At 41.4% G+C, this 25631-nt stretch overlaps 1 protein-coding gene across 4 annotated transcripts in view; it reads left to right on the top strand.

Moving 5' to 3' along the window:
* Positions 1–14621: 14621 nt before the first annotated feature.
* satb2 (SATB homeobox 2) overlaps positions 14622–25631 on the top strand; it is a 36031-nt gene continuing 25021 nt past the window's right edge. For 3 of the 4 annotated variants that reach the window (XM_028393308.1, XM_028393307.1, XM_028393305.1), the window contains exons 1-2: positions 14622–15178; positions 24181–24396. In XM_028393308.1, coding sequence (XP_028249109.1) covers positions 24225–24396 — 172 coding nt within the window. In that variant the 5' untranslated portion in view covers positions 14622–15178; positions 24181–24224. Of the gene's footprint in view, positions 15179–22342; positions 22376–24180; positions 24397–25631 lie in introns of those variants that run through there. The other variant, XM_028393306.1, reaches the window with a different exon arrangement.

Here is a 25631-nt window from a genome sequence, read left to right as displayed (position 1 = left end):
TGAGCGAGTGTGTTCGTCTCTGTGTGTATAATGAACTCCCACAGAGATAGCAGGGCTGTGGTAAAGGGAGTTTCCTCTTCACTCCACCACATAGTCATTTTCAGGCTGAAGAGGCTCCGGAGTGGAGAAGAGATGCTTTGTGATGGAGCTCACAGTTTCACCTCGCAGCTATCACATCCAAACGGCACCACTGAGACTCAGGCCACCACAGAACGAAGAGCTGCAAGACTGACATGATCAGATAACTGTCTGCATGACTAAGCTGAACCAAACAGGCCATTTGTTTAGCCCGTGTTAGCTTCTAGTTAGGGGTGTTCACACAGTAAGAAACGGTACAAGAGGTCACTTTTGGTGACCCACTCTATAAAACAAGGTTCTGAGAAGAGATGGCTGAGTGAGTTATGCTGGGGATTTACCAGTCATTCACAAATATCTTTAAATCACTTGTAACTACAAATTGTAAAGCACATGAGGGCAGCATTGCCTCTTCAATCACCTCCCTCCCTAAATCACTTTTTATTACTCACAATACTCACCAGAGCTCTGTGAAATCTGTGTGTGTGTAAGAGAGAGAGAGGGAGAGGAAGAGAGTGCCTGACCGCACTTGCCAGTTGTTGATGCAGATAAGTGCCGGGATCACACTTGACCCTGAGTGTAATGACTTCTAAGCGTAGCTGCAGGGTTAAGAGAGGCACAAGCAAGAGGAGGGCTAATTGAGCAATCTGTTCCATGTTTGTGTGTGTGTGTGTGTGTGTGTGGTGGCGCCAATGGGTGTTTTGACCTGCTCTGACTCGGCAGTGTGCTTGGTTAATGGTGCCTGACCTGTCATTGCAGCATTTGTAAAGAGCTGAGCACCGCTAAACACCGCTGAGGCGTCACTCAGAGATGTATGGAAAGCTGGTACAGTCAATTCCAAGAATAATTCAACATATTGTGAAACTTCTTCTGAGAAGTCTTAACACCTCAGATGTGATTCGATGTGAGGTTTTTGCTGTTTCATGGTACTATGAGTTTTTATTGGAAACTGCTGCTCCTTCTCAGCACATATGATGAAAACAAAATTAAATTGAACTGAATTAAATCTTGTAAATGTGACAATCATTTCTGTACAAATGAGTTTATTTTTTTAAACTAGTTTGGGTAAGTAAAGTTCAGCTCCTTATGGTGCATGACATAGTACCTTATTTTGGGGGAGCAAATGTGGTCAGTGGTGAAAAACAAAATATTTTTTTTTATCTAGATGTACAATGTTTGACAATTTAAGATTTGTGGCAATCAGAAAAGGTGCATTCTGTCACAAAGGTAGAAAAGTAAAGCGTTAGAAGTAAAAACTTCTATTCATGTCTTCACACTACGGGATTTGTAGCACCTGTTCATACTATAGGACGACTGAATGTCAGAAAAAGAGTGTGTCACACTTGCATAGCATCTTTCCACCAACAAACAACACCAACATTACAGGAAATAAACCTTATATAGTTTATTTTCTAAATCGTATATGGTCTCAACAGTTTTATGACAAATGTATACAAAAAAATCATTATATATATATAAATTGTGGCTTTAAACAATGGCTTGTCTCTCACCATTCACATGCATATTATTCCAAAGGTCCCCTGGTTGTCTACTGAAAGGGTGAAAAATCATATATACAATGTGTTTTTGCAGAAAACATTACAACGCAGACTCATCTGTGTATACTGACAAATCTATGTTAGATTGTACGTCTCTAAACAGGATCGACAAGTGACCTCCTTCCATTTAGGCCCACGCAGAGTAACAGAAGTGTCACTCGACTATGTGTGTGTGTGTAGTTATCAATGCCATGAGACACTAACACAAGCTGAGGCCAGAGAGGACAGCAGGAGAAGGGGGGAGGAAAAAAGGACTCTGCCTGAAATAAGAAATGTTGACGGACAAAGCCTACAATTTGTGGGATCTGAGCATAAAGCAAACAAAGGGCAGCTTTTGTAAGGAATAATGCATGTCAGCCGTATCCTTATCCCGCCACAGCTTTGAACACTGCTGGGGACGTCCATTGCTCCACTGTGTATGTCGTGTTTCTATATTAAAGCCAGTCACCTCAAAGAGAAAAGCCTCAACTATTCAACAATTGAATGGTGGGGCTCTCATTATGGCCACTGTGGGCAGGAAAAAGTGGCTTTGGGGGTTTTGAATGCAGCGACTTAAAGCCCTCCTGTTAGCTAGGACGAGCTGCTGTTTATCCCAATGCCTTTCTGGGGGCTAAACATAGTCAACTGTCATTATAGATCTCACTCTCTCTCTTTCTGTCCTCCCTCTACTAGCATTTATTTATTTCTCTCCCAATTTTTTCTTCTAATGACCCGTGTTGTGTTGTTGTTTGAAGGGGCTGATGGCTCTCCGGTCTCCCACATCCTGTGAGGAAGAGAAGGGGTGGCTGGGACACAGGAGGGCGAGTGCAGGACAAACAATGCTGCGGACCACCTATATGGATGAAAGCCACAAATCTACTGACAGCATTCCATAGGCAGCATTGGTCCAGCGAGGCTGTGCTGTACATGCCGTGGTTGTATGTTACAGTGGTCTGTGTGTGCCTCCAGTAAACCACCTTCACAGAGGGCCTTCACAAAAGCATTTTTATTCAGCCCATCAGTGTCAGGAGTGCCTTCCCAGCAGCACCAGCACCACATGAACAGCACTACGAAAAAGTGCATGCACAGTATATGAAATGATGTAAAAATGTATTAGAGTGTGAGGGGGGGTCAGGAGGGTGCATGGTGAAGCACCGAGGAGAGGTGAAAGCGGTCTTTGTGTTTAAAGCAGAGCCCTCTGGTGGACCCTCCCCTCCATGCGGGCTTGCCCAGGCCCTGTGGTGGCGGATCACAGTTAATAACTGTGTGGTGGGCTGTCAGAGGCACTTAGCCTGATGCTGGGCAGGCCGGGCCAGGCCGGGCCCGTGCACACAGCCGCCTCTGCCTCCTGCGCTTGGTCTGAAGCACTCAGCCATGAAGGAGAAGAGACAGACAGACAGAGGAGCTCGGAGGTTTGGACATGAATGAGTCAAAACAAAAAGGAATATTGTAGAAAAAACATCACTTCTTATTCTTTTAATAGAGATGTAAAATAGCCAGAAGAAGGTCAAGACTACCACACTGAGCTCAGGTGGCTTTTGTTGTCAGCTAAAGAGCTGAGTCAGAGATAATTCTGTCTCAACACCTGAGATTCTGAGCTGTATTTTAAAATTAGCATCTTCAGCATCAGCTCTAGAACTCAGGATGAAATTATCAACCTTGATCAATCTTCTTAACTGATATATTCTGAGTTTCTCAGTAGCCTGACATTTTCACCCTGACCTTGAAAAGTCAATTTTTAAAATAGACTTAAATCTGTGAATGTATCCTTTAATAAAAGAAACACGTCTGCGTCCTATTAACCCAGTTGTAGATTAATGGTACAAACTGCAGCCTTTAAAAGCAAATCTAATTCTGAACATCAGCACCAGACGTTATCTGACCCTCAACACAGACCTTCTTATCTGATCCCCGCTCGTAAAGCCCCAAATGAGGACTGTCCTGAAAATCAACCAATGGAGACTTGACTGGTCTTGAGTGACGTTTCATTCCTGTGTCAAACAATACTTGTGGACAAACTGCTCTGTCTGTCTGTCTGTCTGTGAACTCCAAAGTCCAGCTCATCACCGTTCACTAGATTAGATAACCTGGTTTTAAAGGCAGGGATACTGTTTGCTCAGTGACTCCTCTCTGCACTAATAGCATCTGATCTAATGGGAGATTACAAGCTGCTTGTTGACAGTGGAGACCCACACAGCGTCATGGCAATGGCCAAACAACACAGGGAAACAAAGCAGGGCCGAGCTATAGTACCTGCAATTACTGAACAAATATCAGCACCTCTGTTTAAACCTGGCAGCAATAAATACTACATGTGCTGAAATATGAGTGGTTTACTGAGACTGCACTGAAGCACCTTGCTCTATTTTTTGTATTTAATCGAGCATTGATAGCAGTCAATGATTTTTTTAATTTAAATTAGAGTTGATCATTGGTGTGGTATGGTATCAAATGGATATTTGCTTGGTGGCAGTGGAGACGTATTCACATTTTAACATCTGACATTTTCGTTTTCTGCTCCTTTGACAAACAAAACATTTAACGTCCTAAGTTTATTAGTGCATTGTATCTCAGTTTCGTTTAGCTCTTTCAGAAGAAGAAGAACAATGCCTTTTATTGTCACTATACACATGTACAATGAGAGATGCTAGCTGCTCCCCACCCTTTCAACTAGGTTTTGCTCCTAGAAATCTCACAAATTCTAAGTCATGTGACCATCTGATGTTTTAGCTCCATGTTTGTCTGCCAGTTCAAGGGAGAAAATATCCTCTGACCATGACAGTACCTTCCACTTTTCTCAGCTAACAATAAATAAATAATGAACCTATGGAAATAATGAGCCTTTGAACACAGATCAGAACTGATACGACAAAGCTAACAAACCATAAACCAAAAGGTTCTTTTGAGTATTTCAAATTTTTAGTTGGATCCGTGTGTCATCCGCTAACATAAAGAAGGAGGGTCCTATACTGTATACGGCCCATAGACTTCTATTAACGTGTCACACTTGACTGCAGAAACACATATTTACAACCTGGAACAAACATTTAAATCTATTTATCAGAGTAAATGGCTTCAAAATAATAGCTTGATAGAGTTTTAACCATTTTCCAAACATGGTGGTGTGTGATCAGGTTCTGCATATAAAGGGCATATGTTTTTCTAAATGGGTTTATGGACATGGTATGTATCATGTCTGTGTGAGTTAAAACTCTGATTTATGAGAAAAAATTACAATGCTCACGCACTAAAAGGTTTTTAAACAGTTCACCATAATTGCCTGCATGAGACTAACTGCTGCTGCAGCTGAACCAGAACAGTCAGCTAATGAGCCAAAAACCAAAACAATGAGCTGAAAGATGCTAAAAAGGGGATCTGCAGTCAAACAATAATTCTTTGTGGGTTCATTACTACCAGTGCTATTCACATACAAGAAGTCATGTGATGCTTTTCCAATGAAATATTGATTACAGCCGTGTTAAATTAAATGACTTTGTACTGGCGACGTAAACGTGAAACATAATTCAAAGCTTGCTGGTTCCTGTGAAAGGAGGGAGGCTAAGTAGTTCTGTTGCTGGCGTCTCTGTTTAAATCATCACTTCCTGTTCTCAATCCCCACGTCTGCTTATCCATCATTTCATAAGCATGTATGGTGTGTGTGTGTGTGGCGATTCACCCGGGTCCTGTTGCACTCAGTCCAGCCTCCCACGGGTGGTGGTGGGCAAAAATGGGGCTGCTCCCTCAAATTACGGTCTAATCAGTTAGCCCCAAGAGCCGGTCCTTCCACAGCTCCCAGACAGACAAACAGACAGACCCCCAGGCCTACAGCAGCTTCACCTAACCGTCCTCCTCTCCCAGCCACACAATGCTGTGACTGGCCTTGTCCCTGCAAAGACCCTGCTCCCTCATTCTGAGATAAAACAGGTCCAGCCTCGGTTTAGGAAAAGTGTCTGCAGTTCTCGTCCCTCGTTTATCCACTCCTCTTGTCTAGTCTACCTGGGCTTTTTGTCTCTCTAAGCAGGAGCAGTGTATGTAGTTTCATGGAGCTTACAGGCAGTCGATTTTCATATTTCATCCAGGAAACAGATCTTACCACTGCCAGTTAAAACCCTTGTTTACCCTTTTGTCCTGAGATGGTTTATCACTCTTTTAAGAGTTGAGTAAGCTCCGTAAAGTCTCCGTAAAGTCCATGGAACTGATTCCAAACCCATTGTATGATGATATATGTTGGCTGGAAAGTCTTTTTTTTGTGATTGTTTGCATTTCTGACAGTTCCACTTCATAGCATAAAACTAATCAGCTGACTTGTTTTTCATTTCTATTATAATTAGCAGAATTGCTCTAACAATGGCCAGACAATTCATGTGTGGTTTTATTTTTTCAGTTTTAATATTTACTATTTCTGCAAAGTGTTCTGCATGAATCATTTTGCAAAAATCTGTTCCAAGAAAGTATTGCAGTCAATAATCTCCTGGTAATAAAAGAAAAATAGCACCGTGAGAAATAAAACAACGTCATGATATCACTCTGGCACCTCAGTTTATGTCAACAAGTATCTGGCTTTTCCCTGGATCATTAATCTACACACACACACACGGATCCACAGTGCTAATGTGATGCTTTGTCAACTAAATCATTGCAACTCTACCCGGTTAATCAATGACACATGGCAGGTTCTGGCAATGTCAGACCTTCACTGACTCCATCCCACCATTCCCCTCATCTGCCTTGTCATTCTTATTCCTCTATTACCACCACACACACACACACGCATACACACTCTCACACACAGAGTCCATGTGCCAAACCAGACCATTCGACATACACACTAATGCTTCTGTTCCTTCGAAGCAGCTCCATCAGTCGTGTTCACCTCGCTTAGGATTCCCATTTGTTTTCATTTTATAGCTTCCACAAAACACCAAACACACACACAAACACACACTGCATATCTGCATATGTGCATGTGCACAAACATGTATACAAAAACACAATTACATTTATGAGAACTAATATCATCTTCAGATGCTTCAGAGATCCCAAAAGAACCTGAGGATGGAGGGATGTGAAGGAGAGCAAGGCAGGAGCCGAGGAGGACTGATCCATATCTGGTATCTGTGCAGTGATTATTTGAACAGCAGTTATAAAGCCATAAGGCCTGGCTCTGGTTCCTGAACATGTTGATTTTAAACCTCCCTGGACTATAAATAATGACTGATTAAGTGGATACCCTTTTCTTGTTTCTCTCTCTTACATGTCCAGTGCTCTGGCCCTCCACCCACCCCCCAATATGTTTGGTATTAGTGGGTCTCTGTTGAGTGTTTGAAGTATGAAAATTAAGGAGGTGGGTGGGCAGCCGACCACCATACTCAGAGGAGACGTGTGACGCACACAGAACTATCCTTTGACTCCATTAGCATACCTCTGCTGGCACCGCTACAGTCAGCTCAGCTGCCTCCACTGCTCTCTTTTGTGGCTGCTATTATATTTGTATGGAGGCTTCACCGCAGAAGTGTCTGGAGGCTGAAGCCTGTCACTTAGATACATCAAATCCTGGGAGATGCGCGGCTGTAAGGATGTGCCACACTGATGTAGAGGTTTACCACCCTGAATACTAATCGGCTGATTATTCATATTTAAATATTCAAGTTTCAAAGTATTTTATTTAATTTGGATCGGGAGCTTCTTACTTATTATAGATAAACTGGACAATATGTATTGACTTATACTATCTGGATATTAGGGTAATTATTGTTGTATGGAGCTGGATGGTAGCACACAGGTTCATAAGGTAGAATGGCTCCTCACCAACCCTGAGGTTCAGTTCAATCCCCTGCCCTGGCTGTGTCCTGGGCCAAGACACTTAAATAGTGTTTGCACCATTGGTGTGTGAAACTAGTGTAGTGCAAGAAATCTGGAGGGTATTTTATCGCCCTTGTGAGGGTAATATAAGCATAAAAGGCTCATATTGTTACTAGACTAGTTTCCAAAATATACTTTGTTGTTGATGAAAAATGTGTGTAAACTGATGCATAAGATATTTTTATTTGCTTGCATTTATTTGCAATTTAGTTTCTCAAGTTCAAATATTGATTGTGTGACAAATATTTATTTAGTAACTTGTCATGTAAACATTATAGAAATATGGTTAATCGCTTAAAATGAAAGAGATGTGTAGTATGTGTCATAACAATTATATTATGATGTAAAGTGGGACTCCAACTAACTGGAAATCAAAGCTCCGGTGAGAAATCAGAGGCCCTAAACTGGATTTAAATGGTAATCTTGTTTACAAGCAAGAGTTGCAAAATGTGATATTAAATGGGAAATATTATATTAATTTTAAAAATATTTTACAACAGCAGCACACTGAGAATAGTTTCACAGCACCTGTTTGATTTTTTTATGTGAGATTGTATTTTAAGTTACTAAATAATGTTCATTGTTGTAGCCAATGTCCATGCAACCCCAGGAGCTGCCACAAAAAGCTTTTTTAAGAGAAAATAATGTGAAAATGCAACAAAATTTAAGACTGTATTCAGAGTTTACGACTTGACATTGAAAAGTAAAGGTGCTGGAGGAAACATTTTGAGCCATGATGCACAGCTTCAGAAGAAAAGAAATGAATCAAATAAATACACACCTTGATGACGTGCACACACTGTATGTCGCCACATGTTCTCCTGCACATTATTGGATAAGGAGTGCAGCCTTAGGGCCTTTTGTTGCTCCTGTCCTCCCTGCAGGGGGATAACATTTCACCAGTTTAGATTAGTTCACTCAGGGCCCATCAACACATGTGGAAGTGACCCTCAGACGCCTCTCAGAGAGCCGTGTCTGTCTGTGTGTGTGTGTGTGTGAGAGAGTGAGAGGAAGTGCACTGACCAGCTGATGCAGTGTGTGCTATGTTAACCCGTCCAAGGGCAGCATAGCAATAACAAACACAAGATCACAGCACTGAGGTCACCTCTGACCCTACACCCTCCACACAGCCGCCCAGATCACTATCGCTCTGACAGTCAGTCAGGGTCCAGCCAACACACACACACAAACACAGACACACTAAATACTTGACGAGCCAATATGGGTGTCCCTAAATGTGTGTTTTCAATCATTGACTCCTTTTAGAGAAATCAAAGGAGACAAAGGCTTCCTCATTGGTGTCCGACAGTAAATGATTGACATTTACTTTGAATGCTTGGCTCCGCCCACCCAGAGGGGGACCTGCAAAGTGAAACCATCCACCAACCCGCACCCTTGTTTACCCACAAGGCCGTTTGTGCGTCTGTGTTCTGGTGGTGTGCAGCTGGAGATGTCCGAGAGACATGCGGATGAGGACCAGCATGCTTCATGGTAGGACTGTATTTACAGTTTTTCAGCTAGTAGCAGCATGACCTATGACCTCTTTTTTGCCAAAAACCTCAAATCTCTTCTATTTTTCGCTCTCCTGTATCAACAGTTTTTTCACACTGCACCTCCTGCCTTGTCTCTCCCAGCATACACTTTAAACCGTATCAGTTTCCATTTCCTCCAAACATCAGCGCCCTCTTGACGTGAGGCTCTCAGGTATATGAGGCCGGCTGCCGGCTTATTAGTACAGACAGCTTGACGTAGGGAGTGCATGCGTTTGCCAAGGCGATCATGTCAGGAGTGGAACGGAGTTGGATGTGGAGTGACTTTATGGTGTGTGAGAATAAAAGATCTTAGAGCCCTAGAGCTTTTTATTTCACTGGCTGTGTTTTTATCCATCACAGAGGAATTTCATGGTGAAACCAGGTGAACGTTTCAGTAAGGTTTGATATTAAGGGCCAAGTTGCAGGATGAATTAGACTCAGTGTTTTTGATGAGTCAACCCTATTTGTCTCTTTTCCACATTTTCCTCACAGATTTAATAGAACATAGGTTCAGTAGTTGGTGGTGAATGCCTGGACAGCTTGGCTCAGCGTCTGGCACCATGTCTGTTTGGAAGACAATCCCCCTGGCAGGTCAAGTGGCCCCCAAAAACTGAACATGCTTTCCAACCCTCATTACAGAGACCTCCGCTGTTTTGTTGCTCGTGGGCCCCAATCAGACTCTCCCAGCCTCCTCATCCCTCCTCCTTCCACGATTCTTTTCAAATGAGAATTGAATTTCTTTTTCTTTTTGTTTATGTTATCATTTGTAAATCTTACCAGAAGTGGACCATGAGGCACAAGAGGGGAACTCATACACAGTTTAATGAAGTATTTACAGATAATTCCAACTGTCAAATACTTGTGCCCGATGACATAGTGCAGAGTACTGACGCTCACAACTGCCTCGCTCCCCTCAGCTTGCTCCCCCTCCTCGTTAAGCAGGCGGATTTGATTTCAGGTAAGAACTTATTGAGAGGAAAAGAGGCAAGCAGGGGCTGCCAGCGAGGGCCATGGCTTTTACCAGAAGGAAAACAATCCTGTGTGCAGCTCAGAGACCCGAGACAGCCTCAGATAGGACATTAAAGCTGAAAACGTGCAGTTTGTTTTGGATTTTAGGGTCTATTAAGTGTTTCTGGAGTCATATTCTATATATTTATGTAGCTTTTAAAAGAAAAATGATTTCATTCTGAATCATCCTTTAAATTCATCAGTAATTTTAGTAATACTCAGAGAAAAGGATGATAGTTTCAAATGAATTTTGAGATTATGCTTTCAGTGAAAAATGTTCAGGTTGCCAGATAATGTAAAAATATTTTAGAAATAAGTATAGCTATAAATAATTAATAAATATTTAAAATTGATCATAAAAGATCCTCTGATTCTCTGCAGCACTATCCCAGTAGGTAAACTGTCCTAAAGTGCATTCATTAGGGTCTAATGCAACCTGGCAACCCAGAAAATACCTTCTTATAAAGGCCTGAGTGATATATAACATTAAGAAAGCCTTTATTTACAACTTATTACTCAACCTATCATTATTATTATTAGTATTATTATTATTCGTATTATAATTACTATTAGGTGATCGGTAATAAAACACACATAATTTAATATTCCGTGTGTTAAAATGCTCGCAGTGCTTTGTGGGTGAAAAATGGTGTGAAGCAGCAATAATGGACTTGTGAGTCCTGACCTGTGTATGGAAGCAATTTGGAAAAAGGGTTTGAAAGTGCCGTAAAAAGACGAATTAATCCTCCACGGAAACGAGATACATCCTCTAAAAACAAGCCATTTAGGCCGCTTTAGCCCATGAGTGAAAGTCACAGGTTTAATATTAGAGCGGCTCCACTTCAGAGATATTTATACTAAGGTGAAGAAAAAAAAAACAGAAATGCACCTTTAAATATTTAATTAAATGTAATGCTGAAGTAAGAGTTACTTCAGTCTGAAATCGAGCAAAGCACAAACAAACGGCTGTGAAATATGGATTTATTTTTGATCTTTTGTTTAATGGTCTGTTTTGTGTCACACGTCTGTTGTTCGTTACTTTCGTTTTCAATTAGAGCTGACTCTGAGCACAGTGCTTAAATTCAGCAGAAAACTACAGCCTGCAGAAAATTCAAACACGTTTGACTCGGACTGTCCCATAATAATAATCATAATAATCATAATATGAATAATAATACGCCTATTTGATCGGACATTGTAGTGGAACATTCATCGTCTTATTGTTTTTACATGCTTTTAAACATCACTGTTATTATTTATTCGATTATTCGAAAATATATATTTTTTTCTTTTGGTTATTCTGAATTGTGCCCCTCATCAGAAGAAGAAATTTCTTCATGAGCACATTTAATTTTTCGTCTCACCCATCATCTGGAGGGATTTTCTCCCAGCAGAGCGCTCATACATTCACTCACATGAATAAATGATGTTTTTTGTGGAGTGGAGCAGCTTCAGGGGAACCGTTTCCTTCTTTGTCACTAATATATAAGACCTTATAATCACTAAATATATTGACGAATACTTTATCATCATCATATCATATCATATCATATATAAAAACAATAAGAAATGAGAGCTCTATGAGAAACTATTTAAAACATGTTCCGTGTATCGAATTGCGTTATATTGTGTTTATGCATCAATGTGGGCTGCAGGTTTACAGCCTCCTCATTCTGGTTCCTATTTGTCTGACAAATTTCTGTCCCCTGTTCATACAAACAGCTGAAACATTTGCATGCATGTCGCTGTTTGGGAAACAAAAGTCTGTGTTTCTCTGTCTGACTATGAATAATCCTTCTGCGCTTTTTTTGTTTTCTTGTTTTCTGTCTTTTCCTGTTCACCACACAGCCGCGCTGTTTGCACAAAATGATGCTTTTCTGTCACACAAGGTGTCATGAAATGCAGACACAACCTGAAGGGGTGAACGAGGAGCCCAGTGATCGAACAGAGACTTCAGATGTTAGGATCCCTCTGCGTTATTGTGAAGTCCATTCTGCTTATTTATTAAGGTTTCATTTAGCCTGATCCAAGCCAGATGCATTCTTCTCTAAATGATTCCGCTGACTTGTTGAATTTGAAATGAGTTTTGTGCTGGAGGTCTGCTCTGCTTACAATCACAGCATCACTTTCTATAAATTGCTCTGCTCCTTGGATGTGGAATAAATAAAAACATGTTTTTCACTGGAGTGGAGGCACCGGGAGGCCACACACCTCTCACCTGCCACACATCACTCTGTAATCACCCAAGCGCTTATTAACAATTCACTGCAGCCCTCTGTGTTTGTTTCCATCAGGGATCAATATTCCATCCTGCTTCACTGCACCGTGGAGCTTTTCACGGTTGTTTGAGTTTGTTCTTGGACTCCCAGTTCACCAAGAAGTGGAAAACAGATAGAGGGACAGAGCTGGAGAGGCTCTGCAGGCGAACGACTCCCCTACCGGGCTTCAATAATTCACTGCGCTGCTGCTGCCGAGTGTCTTCGCATGAAGAGGTGAAATGATGTTAGTTTCTGTGAATAATACGACCATCTCTTCTCTGCAGGCTGACGACACAACACTGGATTTAACTTCCAACAACACAGTTCAGTGTTATGTTTCTGCGATTGTAGTAAAATATCTGAAACTGAAAATAATAAGATTATGAATTTAGGAATTATTTTATGATATTTGCTTCACATTTGCAGCCAGGTTTGATTCAGCCACTGAAATAGCGTCAATTAAATACAAAAAGACTTTTAGCTGAAATCACTGAATTTGGCACAAATCAAATAAATTGATCCGTATGCATGCTGTCACAGATTAAAACGAAATATTAAATGCACCCACCTGGTAATTTATGCAGTTTTTTATAATACAAATAATTCCAAAATAAAAGCGCTACAGGCCGCGTGCGTTCCTCCACTCAGAGGGAAAAGTTTGGCGCGTAATCTCGCCCAATAAAAAAAAACCCAGACACTTTGGGTTTACCAGCCTTATATGGTGACAAATAAACCTTTAAATGGATTTCAACACTCTTAATTTCAACCTCTAATGAGCTCGTTACAATGACATTAACATAACTGCAGAAAATCTGTTCATTTCACCAAACGGTTCACACACACACACACACAGGTCTGTGCAGACAGGCCTGCGTTTCTTCCTATAACATCCGCAGACATCACTCCCCCACCGCGCGCATCGACATCATCATCAGCGTCATTATCATATTTAATAATATTGACGAATGAGCAGCGGAGGAGCGGACTGACTCTCAGCCATTCTCTGCTTCCAGTTGATCCGGACTGCGCATCTCTGAGAGCCGCCAGGTGTCCGTGCGCTGATATCACGGCTTCATTACAGAGGTGAGTGGAAGATGTGGGGACTTTTTTTTACGGTGCTGGTGATGATGATGAAGATGATAGTGATAGCGATGATGATTAAGATGAAGATTTAGTTTATCTCTGCTAATCAGGTTAGGATTCAAGTTTGTTTTGTGATACCTGTGCTGTAATTCCCCACAAACTCTGCCTGCAGGCCTGTTCCGCCTTCGGACTCTTTCCTGAAAAGCTTTGCGCGCGCACTTTTATGTGAACCCTGAGCTTCCCAGAGGCCGGGAGCAAATCGCAGGACACCCCCACCACCCTCCTCTTCACCGGTGCCCGCCGCGGTTCGCCTCATACCAGCGCAACGCTCCGCGCAGCCACCAGTCTTGGATGCATTTTACGCACAGTCACAGTGCTGCAGATGTTGTAAAATCCGTGGCTTCGTTCGTATTGCTCAATTCGGGTGTGCGCATGCTCGTGATAAAATGTGCACAAGACACTTATAGAAGGCCAAATCAGAACCCTGAGAAGCGTTTTAGAATTGTTATTTAAAGGTTTCCAGTTTGGTTCGTGCTTCACTGAAGTTAAACTTTTTAACTGTAAAACAAAATCCAACCGTTAAGTTCATAAACTTCATATTAAATTTGTCTTTGGTGCCATTTGACCCTCGCTGACTTCCATATCTATTAAACACTGAATGGTGACATCTGTCTATCAAGTCACAGGTTGATCATTAACAGGAGACACTGCGCACTGTGGTATTGACTCAGGGCATCTAATATCGGCAGCCCGAGAAGGGGGGGGGTCATCCTTGACTTATTATTAGGCTACTTATTAACATGTATCAGAACATGGACTTCAGCTCGTGTGGATTATCTGCCGGATGATACTGATGGTATTAGAGGGAGGCGATAAGTTCCTGCTGCGTGAAGCAGAAATATTCTAATCACAGAAAAGTAACGCAGTCTATCTTCTCTCTTCTTCATGTCAAGGTCTCTCTGATAGTTGGCTGCATATCGCATCGCACAGAAGACTCCAATCAGATATGATTAAAGACATTTTGCTGTAAGGAGACATCACAACAGGTCACACAGGTCACGACCCCCACAGCATGTCTGATCACTGCTGGACATTTCATCTCCCTGCGCCCTGCAAGAGATCCGGCGCACAAACTGCTTCCATGAGTCCTATTAGTTTTTTGACGCCCCCCTGTTCCCTCCCTCCTCTCCTCTCCGTCTTTGTCTCCCCACCCTTCTCTCCTCCCTCTATCAGTCAGTGCGCCCGCTGGCACAGGAAAGATTGAAAGTGACACCCTCTGATTGGAGACCGGTCCTCCGCGCAGACAAACTCTAACCCTGCAGTGTGCGTTAGCTGTTCGCTCAGGTTTGTGTTTTTAGATTGTTTTCTCCTCCTGGACGGTCTGTTTTGGTTTCAGATCGTTTTCACTGCTGCTTCGCGTTATTTTTTTGGTTTTTCGTTCGAGGATGAGTTCAGAGGAAACGCCACAGAGACGCCCCGTGAACTAGAAGGCGGACACACGCGTGAAAGGGAGCACGAAGGAAAAGCGAAGAAGTGCGAGTAAATATCGAGTTTTCTGCGGGACAGGGTGCTGCTGCGGTTCATAAACTCTCTCCCATCCTCCGTCCACCTCTCTTCACCCACTACGCTCTGCTTTAGGCGCCACACACATAAACACACTAACTTTTTTCTTTGTGGATCCACGGTCCGGCTCCGACTCCAGATTCAACACAGATCCAGCGCGTCCAGGAGCCGAACCACAGCCCAGCCCTGGATTCAATACTCCTGATCAATGGACAGAGCCTCCTCAGCGGCCAGCAGCGCTACAGACACGCCGTAAACAGTAAGCACGCACACACACACACACACACACACACACAGCTGCAGGTCTGATCATGCATGATCACACGAATCAACAGATGTTATTACTATTATTATTGTTGTTATTATTGTTATTTAGGGTGGGGATATATTAACATTTAAGGTTATTATTAAAATTTAATTTGGGAACATATTTTCGTAATGTGCATTGTTTGGGGCACTTAACTACAGTGTGCGTGCTAATTTTATTAAAATTTCTATTTTGTTGTTTATTTTGAGGGTTTAAAATGTTGCTCAAGGTGATAACAAATCAGAATATCACAATTAGCTTATAAAACTCTGCAATTTGTAAATATTAGAGCTAAAGATTATGTTTTATTTTTTCTATTTTTTTGTGCTTTAGCACAACCCCACACAGCTTATAATAATATGATGTTTAAATTTATGGCTCAGCTTCAGAGTAATTTACAGCAACTGCAAGAAGTGTGTGTGTGTGTGTGTGTGCGTCAGAGAAAATGTGTGTGAGTTAAATCAGATTTTCTTTTCCAGAAAACAAGACAGAAGCAGCTTGTCCCACTTTGTAACTTTTTAACTTAAAAAAAAATAATTAATGACCAATGAATCTGAGAGGTGTCACTCATTAACACGCACAGGGTTTAGATAATAGCACCAAATTAATTTTACACCAGTTATTTCGCAAACTGACGCAGACAACTGGACAGATAATAAATAAAATATATGTAGGGAAATGGAGAGGTGTCGAACATCCGCGGTAACTATATGGGCCTTCAACCTCACCCACACCATCTCATTCAGAAAATTATACACAAAAAAAGCGATGGAGGAGAAGTTTAGGCCTCAGGTCTGCTGTCTGATCCAAAGAAACTGGAGCCAAAGGAGGAACAGTTCTCCTACAGAGCGTCATGTCAACAACGTAAACACTCCTGTTGGCTAATAATTCACATTTAGTCCATTTGTATTAATTTTAAATTAGGGAACACGAAATGAAAGTTTATCCACTGCCGTGATTTTTCCCCAAGTGTTTAAACGCGTCCTTTTATTAAATGTCTGTGTGTAAGCGAAGCTCGTCACACTGACAGCAGCTACTTTCAGACTCTAAAATCTTTTCGTCCTCTCTGACCTCTGAAACACCGCAGGCTGACTCCTCCACTGCAAGAATCCAAACAGCAAACAGAAATGTTTTTTTCTGAGGTTTTCACCTGAGCAGATATTTAATCTACAGATTAAATTTATAGCAAGATTTGTTTTAGAATCAATTTAAATAATATAAATAAAAGTGTCAGCACTGCGCGCCTGCGCTGTCAACCACTTCAGCTTTCCCATGTGCCTCCAGCAGATCAACTAAAAAAAGTATACATAAATATAAAAGAAAAAAAAATGGGATTTTTTTTTGGAAGTTGACCGCGAGGAGAAACGAATTCGTTTCAGTCGCGGTGATGGGAGAATTTCTGGCCTTCCTGTTTAAAGTTTGTTTAAAAAAAAAAAGTTAAACGCACCGCGCGCAGAGGAGGAGGATGAGGGGGTGGACTGGTGCGTAAAGATGATCAGACACAGTAGGAAAGTCAGATTTTCTTTGGTTTTCACTGTGCTGCAGAGGCTTTAAGCTTTAAGGGGGAAGATCTCAGGGTGATGCGCGCATTATTTATGGTCTGCAATGTCATGCGCGTTATGGAGACCAAGGCAGCACTTTTCATTGGCTGGAAGACGCGTTATTTCGTGTTAGTTCTTTTTTATGTCTCCATGTCTTTGTAAATGTGAGGAAGCATATGGAGGTTACTTGCCTCAGCTTTCCTGTGTCAACTCACACGTAATATGGGCGTGTCCGCACTATTAAACTGCAGATTAGATAGTGCAGGAGTTCTGTGGGCACCGATGATGCTCCTCTCAACATTTGTGGGCGTCACCAATCACGGTTATGTCTCCTATTAAGCTGATGATTGTGTGTGTGTGTGTGTGAGAGAGAGAGAGAGCATTTTCCCTTGCTGTCAAAATAACAGAAACCTGTTTAAATCATTGGCTCACACACTCACACACACACACACACAGGTTGCATCCATCCCTCTCTCCATGACAGTATTATTTTGTGCACCCTCTGTACATGTGTTAGCTCCTCTTGCTCTGATTGGTCCCTGCTGTCAGTGACTGTATTATGAGTCAGTGTGTGGTCCCTGGAAGTGTTAAAGCAGAGAGTCTGTGTAGCATGCTGGCTGTGGTTTGTGCGGCTTTAGTGTCTGTTTGTGTGTCTGTAAGACCCTGTGTGTGTGTGTAAGAGAGAGAGAGCATGCATGCACATCCACTAACTGGAAGGGTGAGGCTGTAAATGCTTGCTCTTCATCCCGCGTTATCAAATGAGATGTTTACGAGAAAGCCAAACATGTTTGCCAGAAGGCCCCACGTGTCGCCCCCTTACCCTGTTTGCTTTCCTCAGTGTGTGTGTGTGTGTGTGTATGTAGGTTCATGGAGCTTCTCTAGAGCTACAAATAGTTGTGTGTTTGCCCTAAAGGTCTGTCTTCCACTCACACCAACTCTCCCAACAACACAGTCTCACATCTGAGGGCCATAAACAGCGAATTCCAAAATAATGTAACAGAAAAGACTCTTCAAATTCAGCCACATAAGATGCCTCATCTTGCTTTCAGGCTTAAGAGAGTTCTTGGGCTTCTTTCTGCTTATTAATTAAGATGAAGTGTTGTAGAAAAACCGTATAAATCCTGTTTTAATATTTTCATACTTCCCTAGAAACCAATAAGTTCTCATCTGCCAAAAAAGAGAAAACTTGAATCAATTCTGATAACTGCTTGATCATTGAAGTGATATAAAGAGAAAGAACAAGAAGAAAATGGTTCTCTTGTGAGGAAACACCACACACACACAAACACACACACATCATTACATGCTCTCCTTTGTGCTGCAGGGAATTCAGTCCCCCAGATGAAAAGTTACTCAATAAAGAATCAATGCAGAAGTGATACATTAAGTGTGTGTTGCCAAATGAGCAGCAGTTTCCACATCTGTATTTTGCCATTTGGGATTAAAACTCAAAAAGTGGAAACATTTTACACTTCTGCATGAAGCAGCAACAGAAAACTCTGGAAATCTGCTGGTTCATGAGTTTTCTTCGATTCTAAACTTCAACGTGTTTCTGAAGCCTGACCTGAGCTGTGTTAAAGCTTATAGTGTCAATATATGTATTCATTTTTGCACCTGACAGAGAATATCAAGTCACTCCTGTGTTGAAGTCAACATATCAACATAATTATATCTATAGTGTCGGAGGAGTGTAGCTCTTTTTTCCATCACACAATTACCAAAAATCAGAACTCTGCTACCCTTAAAAACCTGCTGCACTGCAAATATGTTAATGACAAAGAAAGTGGAATATTTCAGTTTAGCCAATTATCATGCATTTCTAAAATGAAGCAAATAATAATTAGCGTATGTATGCGTATCAATCTTTCTTCTTCTAGTTCTGAGTGCTAAAATAAACATAAATTTCTACTGATCAATCAATAGCTTTATAACTCACAGGAACAGGAGACTTTGATCATTGTTGATTTCTCCAGTTTAAATTAAACGAGCTTCAGATTGAAAAAAAACAACATTTGCATTCACTGGACTGTCAACTTATTTGCCAAAAAATGTTCATATTTCATTCTAAAACCATTATCAGCCAATACAGAGTATCTCTAAAATAAAGTTAATAAAAGCTGTAGGAACGCCACATTTTGGATTTAACTTTTTTTTCTTTTTTTTTTTTTACTGAGTTTTAAAAGATCAACACTTTTCCTCCTGTGCTGGTGGAGTTTAGATATAACCAACTTTACATTTTAGGAAATAATGATCATGTTCTACTGTTTTCTGACAATTCATAGACTAATCAATTTATTTAGTGCTTCTGTGATGGTCTGACAACTTCAACCACAGTGTGAAGTGAAACAGTCTGACCACTGCTGCACAACAAGAATGATCAAATCACATGAACCTGAATGAAGCAAACTGCTGGCTTCAGTTGTCGTGTGTCAGAGCATTTCGGCACAGCCCGTCCCTCCCCGTGCACACATGCATGTGTGCATTTGGTGTTTCTTTGACAGCAGAGCTTTTAATATATCCCCCTCCCCGCCCCCTCCCTCCTCCTCCCGCCTTGTTTTATCTGTGCTGCAGAGCCAAGCATTAACCAATAGCTTGATAACCCAGCTATAAAAGTGGATCCTGAACGGGAAGAACAGCCGTATCTCTGGATATTTTCCTATAGGTGACGCCTCTCCCATTCTCCCCCGCTATCAGAGCTAATAATGCCCTCATAGGTCTCTCTCCCTCTCTCTCTCTCTCTCACACACACACACACACACTGCCTGTCCAGTTTGCATGTTGTAGGCAGAACCTTTCATTAGAAGACACGTATTCTAACAGTCAGAGAGATAGCAGTTAGAGCAGGAGAGGCTTGGGGGAGATGTAAGTTCTGCTTTTATTGTCAGCCATGTTTCTTACTGCTTATCTTTCTGCTGTTTTCCCTCGCTCTTAGTTATACGTCTTTTTGTTTTAAAACTAAAAGCTGTTGTGTTTGCTGCCCTCTGGTTCCAGTATGCTCAAAGTTATTGCAGTGGGTTTGACGGCATGTGTGAGTGAGTGAGTGTGTGTGTGTGTGGAACTGGGAAGCAAACAACTTTCCTCTCTGGTGCATCTTAAAGAAACTGAGCGTCTGAAACAGATCAAGGGGAGACAGAAATAAAGCAGAGAGACTGATCGACTCTAAAAACTAGAATTAAAAAGTGCAGAGCATGCACTTCAGCCATCAAACCACACGTCTGATTTGTGGAGTTTAGGCTGGCTTTGAATTACACGTTGGCCTGTTGTTTGTGTGTGTTTACGTCTTTGAGCTGGACGTGTTGTTTATAGGTGTGTTTGTTGTTGTGTCCTACTCTCCTATTTCTTTGGGTGTGTCCACATTTTTTTTTCCTCTGCAATCGTCGTCTTTGGCCCTCAGTGTGTATTTGTTATGTCTGGAACGTGTAATAATGTGGAATTTGATAGTCGCTTATCATCACAACACAAAGTTGTGTCAAACACGTGGGACAAACAGGACATGAGGAGTTTCTCTTCTCTTTGTGTCTTCATATTTCAGAATTAGCTCATAATATTTATATACAGCCGCTATAAAAGGTACTCCTTAATAATTCATTCATCTCAGATACCTGACAGTTGCCCAGAGAAGCAATAAATTGGGAAATATGTCATGACCCCTCTCCTTATCAACAAGACATTACATGCTGCGACTATCACGCAGCTTATCAAACACTGCAGATGAATTTAAGATGCGGGCGATAACAATCTTAGACTGATAAATCCATGATTTTAATGGCAGTGGGAGCCATTACCATGCGACGCCCCGTACATGCAGTCGTATCGTTTGTTTAAAGACAGTCCTCAGGACAAAAGGTTACTGCTCAACACGCCTGTAATAATTACATAAAATAGATTAGCATTTATCAGTCTGTGACAGAAGATGTTTACGTGAGACTGTGACATCAACACGCCTTATTATTTACATACAGTTTCTAAAATTTACAGCTTTTACTTTGGTGCTTTAAGTACATTTGAGGGCCAATAACGCTGTATAAATGTATGTGATTTACTTATTCTGGAGTACCGGTACATTACTTCTGTGTACGTTCAGAGGCTGCTCACTCATCCCACATCTTAATATTTTATAAACAATAGCATACTTACACTCAATGTATAATTTAAATCTCAAACAATGACTTACTGCTGATATGAAATGCCAGCTTTTATCCATAAAAATACATTTTAGAGCAGAGCACAATGCTCATTATGTTTATTATTATATTTTTTTATCATTAACACTGCATGTGAGTTCAGTAAAAGTACTAATAACAGCAGTACCCTCAGATAAATCTATTTTAAACATCACAGTAAAAGAATCCCTTCAATAGAAAACTGGCTACATCTGATCTATTATTGTTTTATTTATTAATAAATAAATGCAGATTAACTTGACTGTTCATACATGCAGTATTTAACTGTTGTAGATGAAGCTAATCAGGACTAACAAAATGCAGTCAGCATGTACTGTGGTTTCTAATGTAAGGCTCCTGAAGGGTCAGATAATAAAACTGGAGTGACACATGAAATAAGTAGCTGATGCGTGGGGGGTAAACAGGATATTCTTCGGTTGTAATTAATAATATAACAGTTAATGTAAATACTCAAGTGTCTCAAAATTAACAGTAACAGACCTGGAGGACAAAGTGCTCAGATCAATATAACAATATTTCTGCATCAGTGTTAATAAAACCCTGATACTGAGGCAGAGCTGCACCTCCATCAACTCCATAACCTGACACGTCAGATGTTCCACAGAACTATCTGAGTGTCTTGGGCAACTGTTTGGAAACAGCAGGCACTATCGATCACAAGCTAACTTCAACCAATCAAAATAAAGAGGAAACACTATGAGTATCTATGAAAGCTAGCAAGTAGCACTTAGCATGTCTGTAGAGAATTTTGGCTCTTTGAGAAAAGAGTTTCTACTCACTGTCATCACACATAAAACACGTCAATAACTGTCAGTACTTTATCACAAGGTGCGGATTGTAGCTTGAAGCCTGAAATTAGACTGATCTATGGGAGTTTATAATGTTTGTGATATCCCTTTCTGCAAAAAGAGACATATTAAAATTTAAGACAGGAAAACTTCTCTGTGTCTTTAAAAAAATCACAGAAGCTCCATCTCTGGTCTGATACCCGCTGAATAATCTGGTCTAACCGCACCTGACCTGATCATGATCGCATGTGGTAATATTTGCTGTTGTTCAGGTGGGACATGTTATCTCGACGATAGCATCAAGTGAGCAAAACATAAAAAAATGCACGCCTGGATAAGATTCTTTACCCCCGAGACAAATGCCAAATGAAATGTAATTGAAGCAGGATGTGTTGGGAGATTAGGCTGATGCTGGAAATCTGTGTATCTGTTAGGGTTGGGTGTGTGTGTGTCCCAGGTTAGATGGTGAGATGTCGGCGGGGGCAGCTCTTGATAGGAATCGTCAGCAGCTGAGAGAGGAGTGGGTGAGGGTTTAAAGCAAGACGGGACCTGTTGGTGAGAAAGTCAGACTCTCTGTAGGAAATTAAATAAGTTTAACACAACAGGTTCAATCACAACTGGTTGTCAACGCATCTAGTGAGTTTCTTTTCTCTTCATTTTATTCGTCATTGTACCGACAGCATTGTTAGCGGTTGAATTTATTTGCTTTTTCTCAGCAAGCCTCATATTGTGAATTATAGCTGCCACTGTACTCACATTGAAACTCATCGCTCTCCTCTTAGTGCAGCTCTTTGAACTTGTTTTCTTTCTCTTTATTAAACTTTGCCACTTGCATTTTTGGGACTCTCTGTCTCCCACACTTTTTAATCATGCCAAAGCTAATGTTTTTAATTTATTATTCATGTTGAAACTGTGCCCAAGCTCTTAATACTTCTCAGATTGGGAGTTTTATTTACTTTTTTTGTGGTGACTGGTGTTTTTCAGCTCTGCTGTTGTTGTTGTTGTGTAAGAGAAAGAGAAGGTAGAGAAAAGACAGGGAGGAAGAGAGGACAGACACCACCACAAAAACAAGTCTCTTGTTTTGAGCTGTTAAGAGTTGCGACAGCTGGAGCAGTAAATGCTGCAGAAATATTAAAAAAATGAGGGAGGGGGAAGTCAAACAATAAACACGGATTCTCCCTCATTTGTTCTGCTGATTTCTGCTCACTGTCACTCCATACAGACACCCTCTGTGTGTTTGTTTCCAATTCTACATCTCTACATCTTGTTTCCAAATCTACATCTCCTCCCTAACTGGCTTTTCACCCTCATTTCTCTGACAGATTCTAATCTCTGTGTCTTCGCTGAGGGTCACACATGCTGGCAGATATTGCCCAGGGGCTCGTATGTAAATAAAAGCTGTCCATTTGGCCACAGAGTGAGCTGGCTGCTCTTTGATACTTTGGCGCGTGTTAGCCTGGCAGCGTTGCTAATGGTATTACCCTATATTAGACGTTTGGCTGATGTTCCTTTATCAGGGGATGCCAACCCATGAAGCTCACACAATGTACACTCACACAAATGTATGTGAGTGCGTACATGATGGAGGCTGTGGCCATGCATGATATAATGTGTGCAGTATGTGAGTGAACAAGGTCACTGCCTCCTGTCTCTACTTCTGTTTTAAGAGACTTTCCACAGTCCTGTGGATTCAGTGTGTCTCAGTGTCTTCTGTCTCTGCATGTAATATCATGCTGACATCATGATGTGGACAAGGCCCCAGTGTGGCGGACACCTAGATTAACCACAGAGACTAAAACAGGGATTATATTCCCTTGCAGATGATGTGTAGTTTATTTGGGGACTGCATTTCCAGCATCTACAGGAAACACTCTCTGACACACTCTCTGCTCTAGCTTTCCTCCATATGCACGGTTGTCGCCTTAATACCGTGCGGACACAGTAAATTGTTTACGACACACTGAAAGCATAACATCCACCCAACTTCATGTGGCAGAAGAGTAACTATCTATCATCCTTGTGAAGCTGGCGCAAGCATTGTTGTTATTGGACAAGTGTGGAACATATGCACATACCCAGATTCCCAGGTGTAGTGGAAGCAAGTCCTCATTTTTAAGTTCAGCTTTCCAACCAAGAATTTAATCTGACACACCCAGGCATCATCATCAGCAAAACGTTCCACACAGAACTCATCCAAACCACTGCTGTGTGGACAAATACATATACCTTAAAGATGGATTATGGAGCCTGCCAACAGTCTAGCTGCTCTGAAAGAAACCTATGAATTAGCCTTAAGCATCTGTCAGCATTTTGAGTGAGTGTATTTCCGACTGTCATATCTTTCATCTGAGTTTTGACAAAACTATAGAACATCTCTATTCTCCTCTGAAACATTAATTCTCAGCTTCTTGTCGCCTCTCTGTTCCCATCAATTCTCTCAGACTCATTCTCTCTGGCTGGAGCTCCTCTGGAGGTCTGGAGGAGGATGGAGCGAGGAGGGGAGAGTCCTATCACCCAGGACAGTCCTGAGCAAAGGGGGGGCAGCCCAGACCTCGGCAGCCTCCCACCGCCAGGGAAGAAGGGCCGCTTGGAGCTCAATGGAAGCCCCACTGGGCCACGCATACGCCACAATGGAGCCCCACCAAGACCCCTTGGAGGTAAGCTCCATGATTGTTCTTAAATTGTCTTTTTAAATTTTGCACATAAAATATATAATCGTAACTGAAGTTCTTACAGACAGATTTCAATGGGAGCAGACTAATGAATCATGACACACATGAAGCAAGCGCCTCCATGTGGTATCACTCAGGCTCCCATTGAAGAAAACATCAAATCTATGTGCAGTGATGAGGAAACTACAGTAATCCTCAAATTAATACACGACCCAAACATAAATTCCATCATGCTTCCATCAGCTGAAGTCTGCCTAACTCTCCTGTCATGCATTCTGCTTCAGTGGTTTAACTGGAGAATTAACTGCAGCTGCTGTTTATCTTGATGCAACCAGCTTCTAATATTTGCTTTGCAAAGAAAGATACAATAATTAGGTTTTTGCTTCAGCCAATTATCTGGTAATTTGGTTGAGATTTGCATTTAATTTGTACTAAACCTTTACAACATATAATAAATTAAACTGCGACATTGTTGCATGTGTTTTAAAACGTGAACGCTGCCTGCTTTCAGAATATCTGCCTCCACCTTATCAAGGTGTCAGAGATGTTTTAAACTCAGCCATCAGCCGAGTTTGACTCAGTGTGCCATGTTGCAGAATAGCAGCGCTATTGAGAGAACCCCAAGTTGTTTCTGTTAATCTATAAGTCTGAAGGGAACTGTATAACACAGGCCTACTAAATAAAGGGAATTGCTCCATATAAACAAGATTTATACAAGTCACTCAGGGTTATCGATTCTTGCCTTCATAGTGAAAGCTGTTTCTTTATGTGTATGTGTGTGTGTGTGTGTGTGGTTACTCTGTATTGTGTCTGGAAGTTTGTGTTGTATGTAAAAGATCTCAGCTTATGCCTTAAACACCTCTTCACTTTTACTATAGTTTGTTTAGAATTAAAAAGCAACAAACAGGACATTTAAATCTGCAATATCACAAAAATAAATACGTAAATTTAGTCTGCACAATGTTGTTGCAGAGTGCTCAAAGTCTGCACCCCTTGATGGGCATAATAAGTTGGGCAAATCAAGGGGCCTTGATATGATAGGCTGATACGATAAAAGGTAACTAAAAGAATGTTTTTTTTTTCTAGAGTGAGTAGAGGTTAATATTTTTAATAGCTAGGCATCCTCCTGTGATCACACGAATAGGTGCATATTAAATACTCCATTCTGCGCAGGAGGTAACCATGGAGACCCAACAAATGGAGGAAGAGTTTGTCCAATA

The sequence above is a fragment of the Parambassis ranga genome, chromosome 21 (genome assembly GCF_900634625.1).
Source record: "Parambassis ranga chromosome 21, fParRan2.1, whole genome shotgun sequence".
In the NCBI taxonomy this organism is placed as follows: Eukaryota; Metazoa; Chordata; class Actinopteri; family Ambassidae; genus Parambassis; species Parambassis ranga.
The sequence above is the reverse complement of the archived record's forward strand: the minus strand, read 5'-3'. Positions and strand labels throughout refer to the sequence as shown.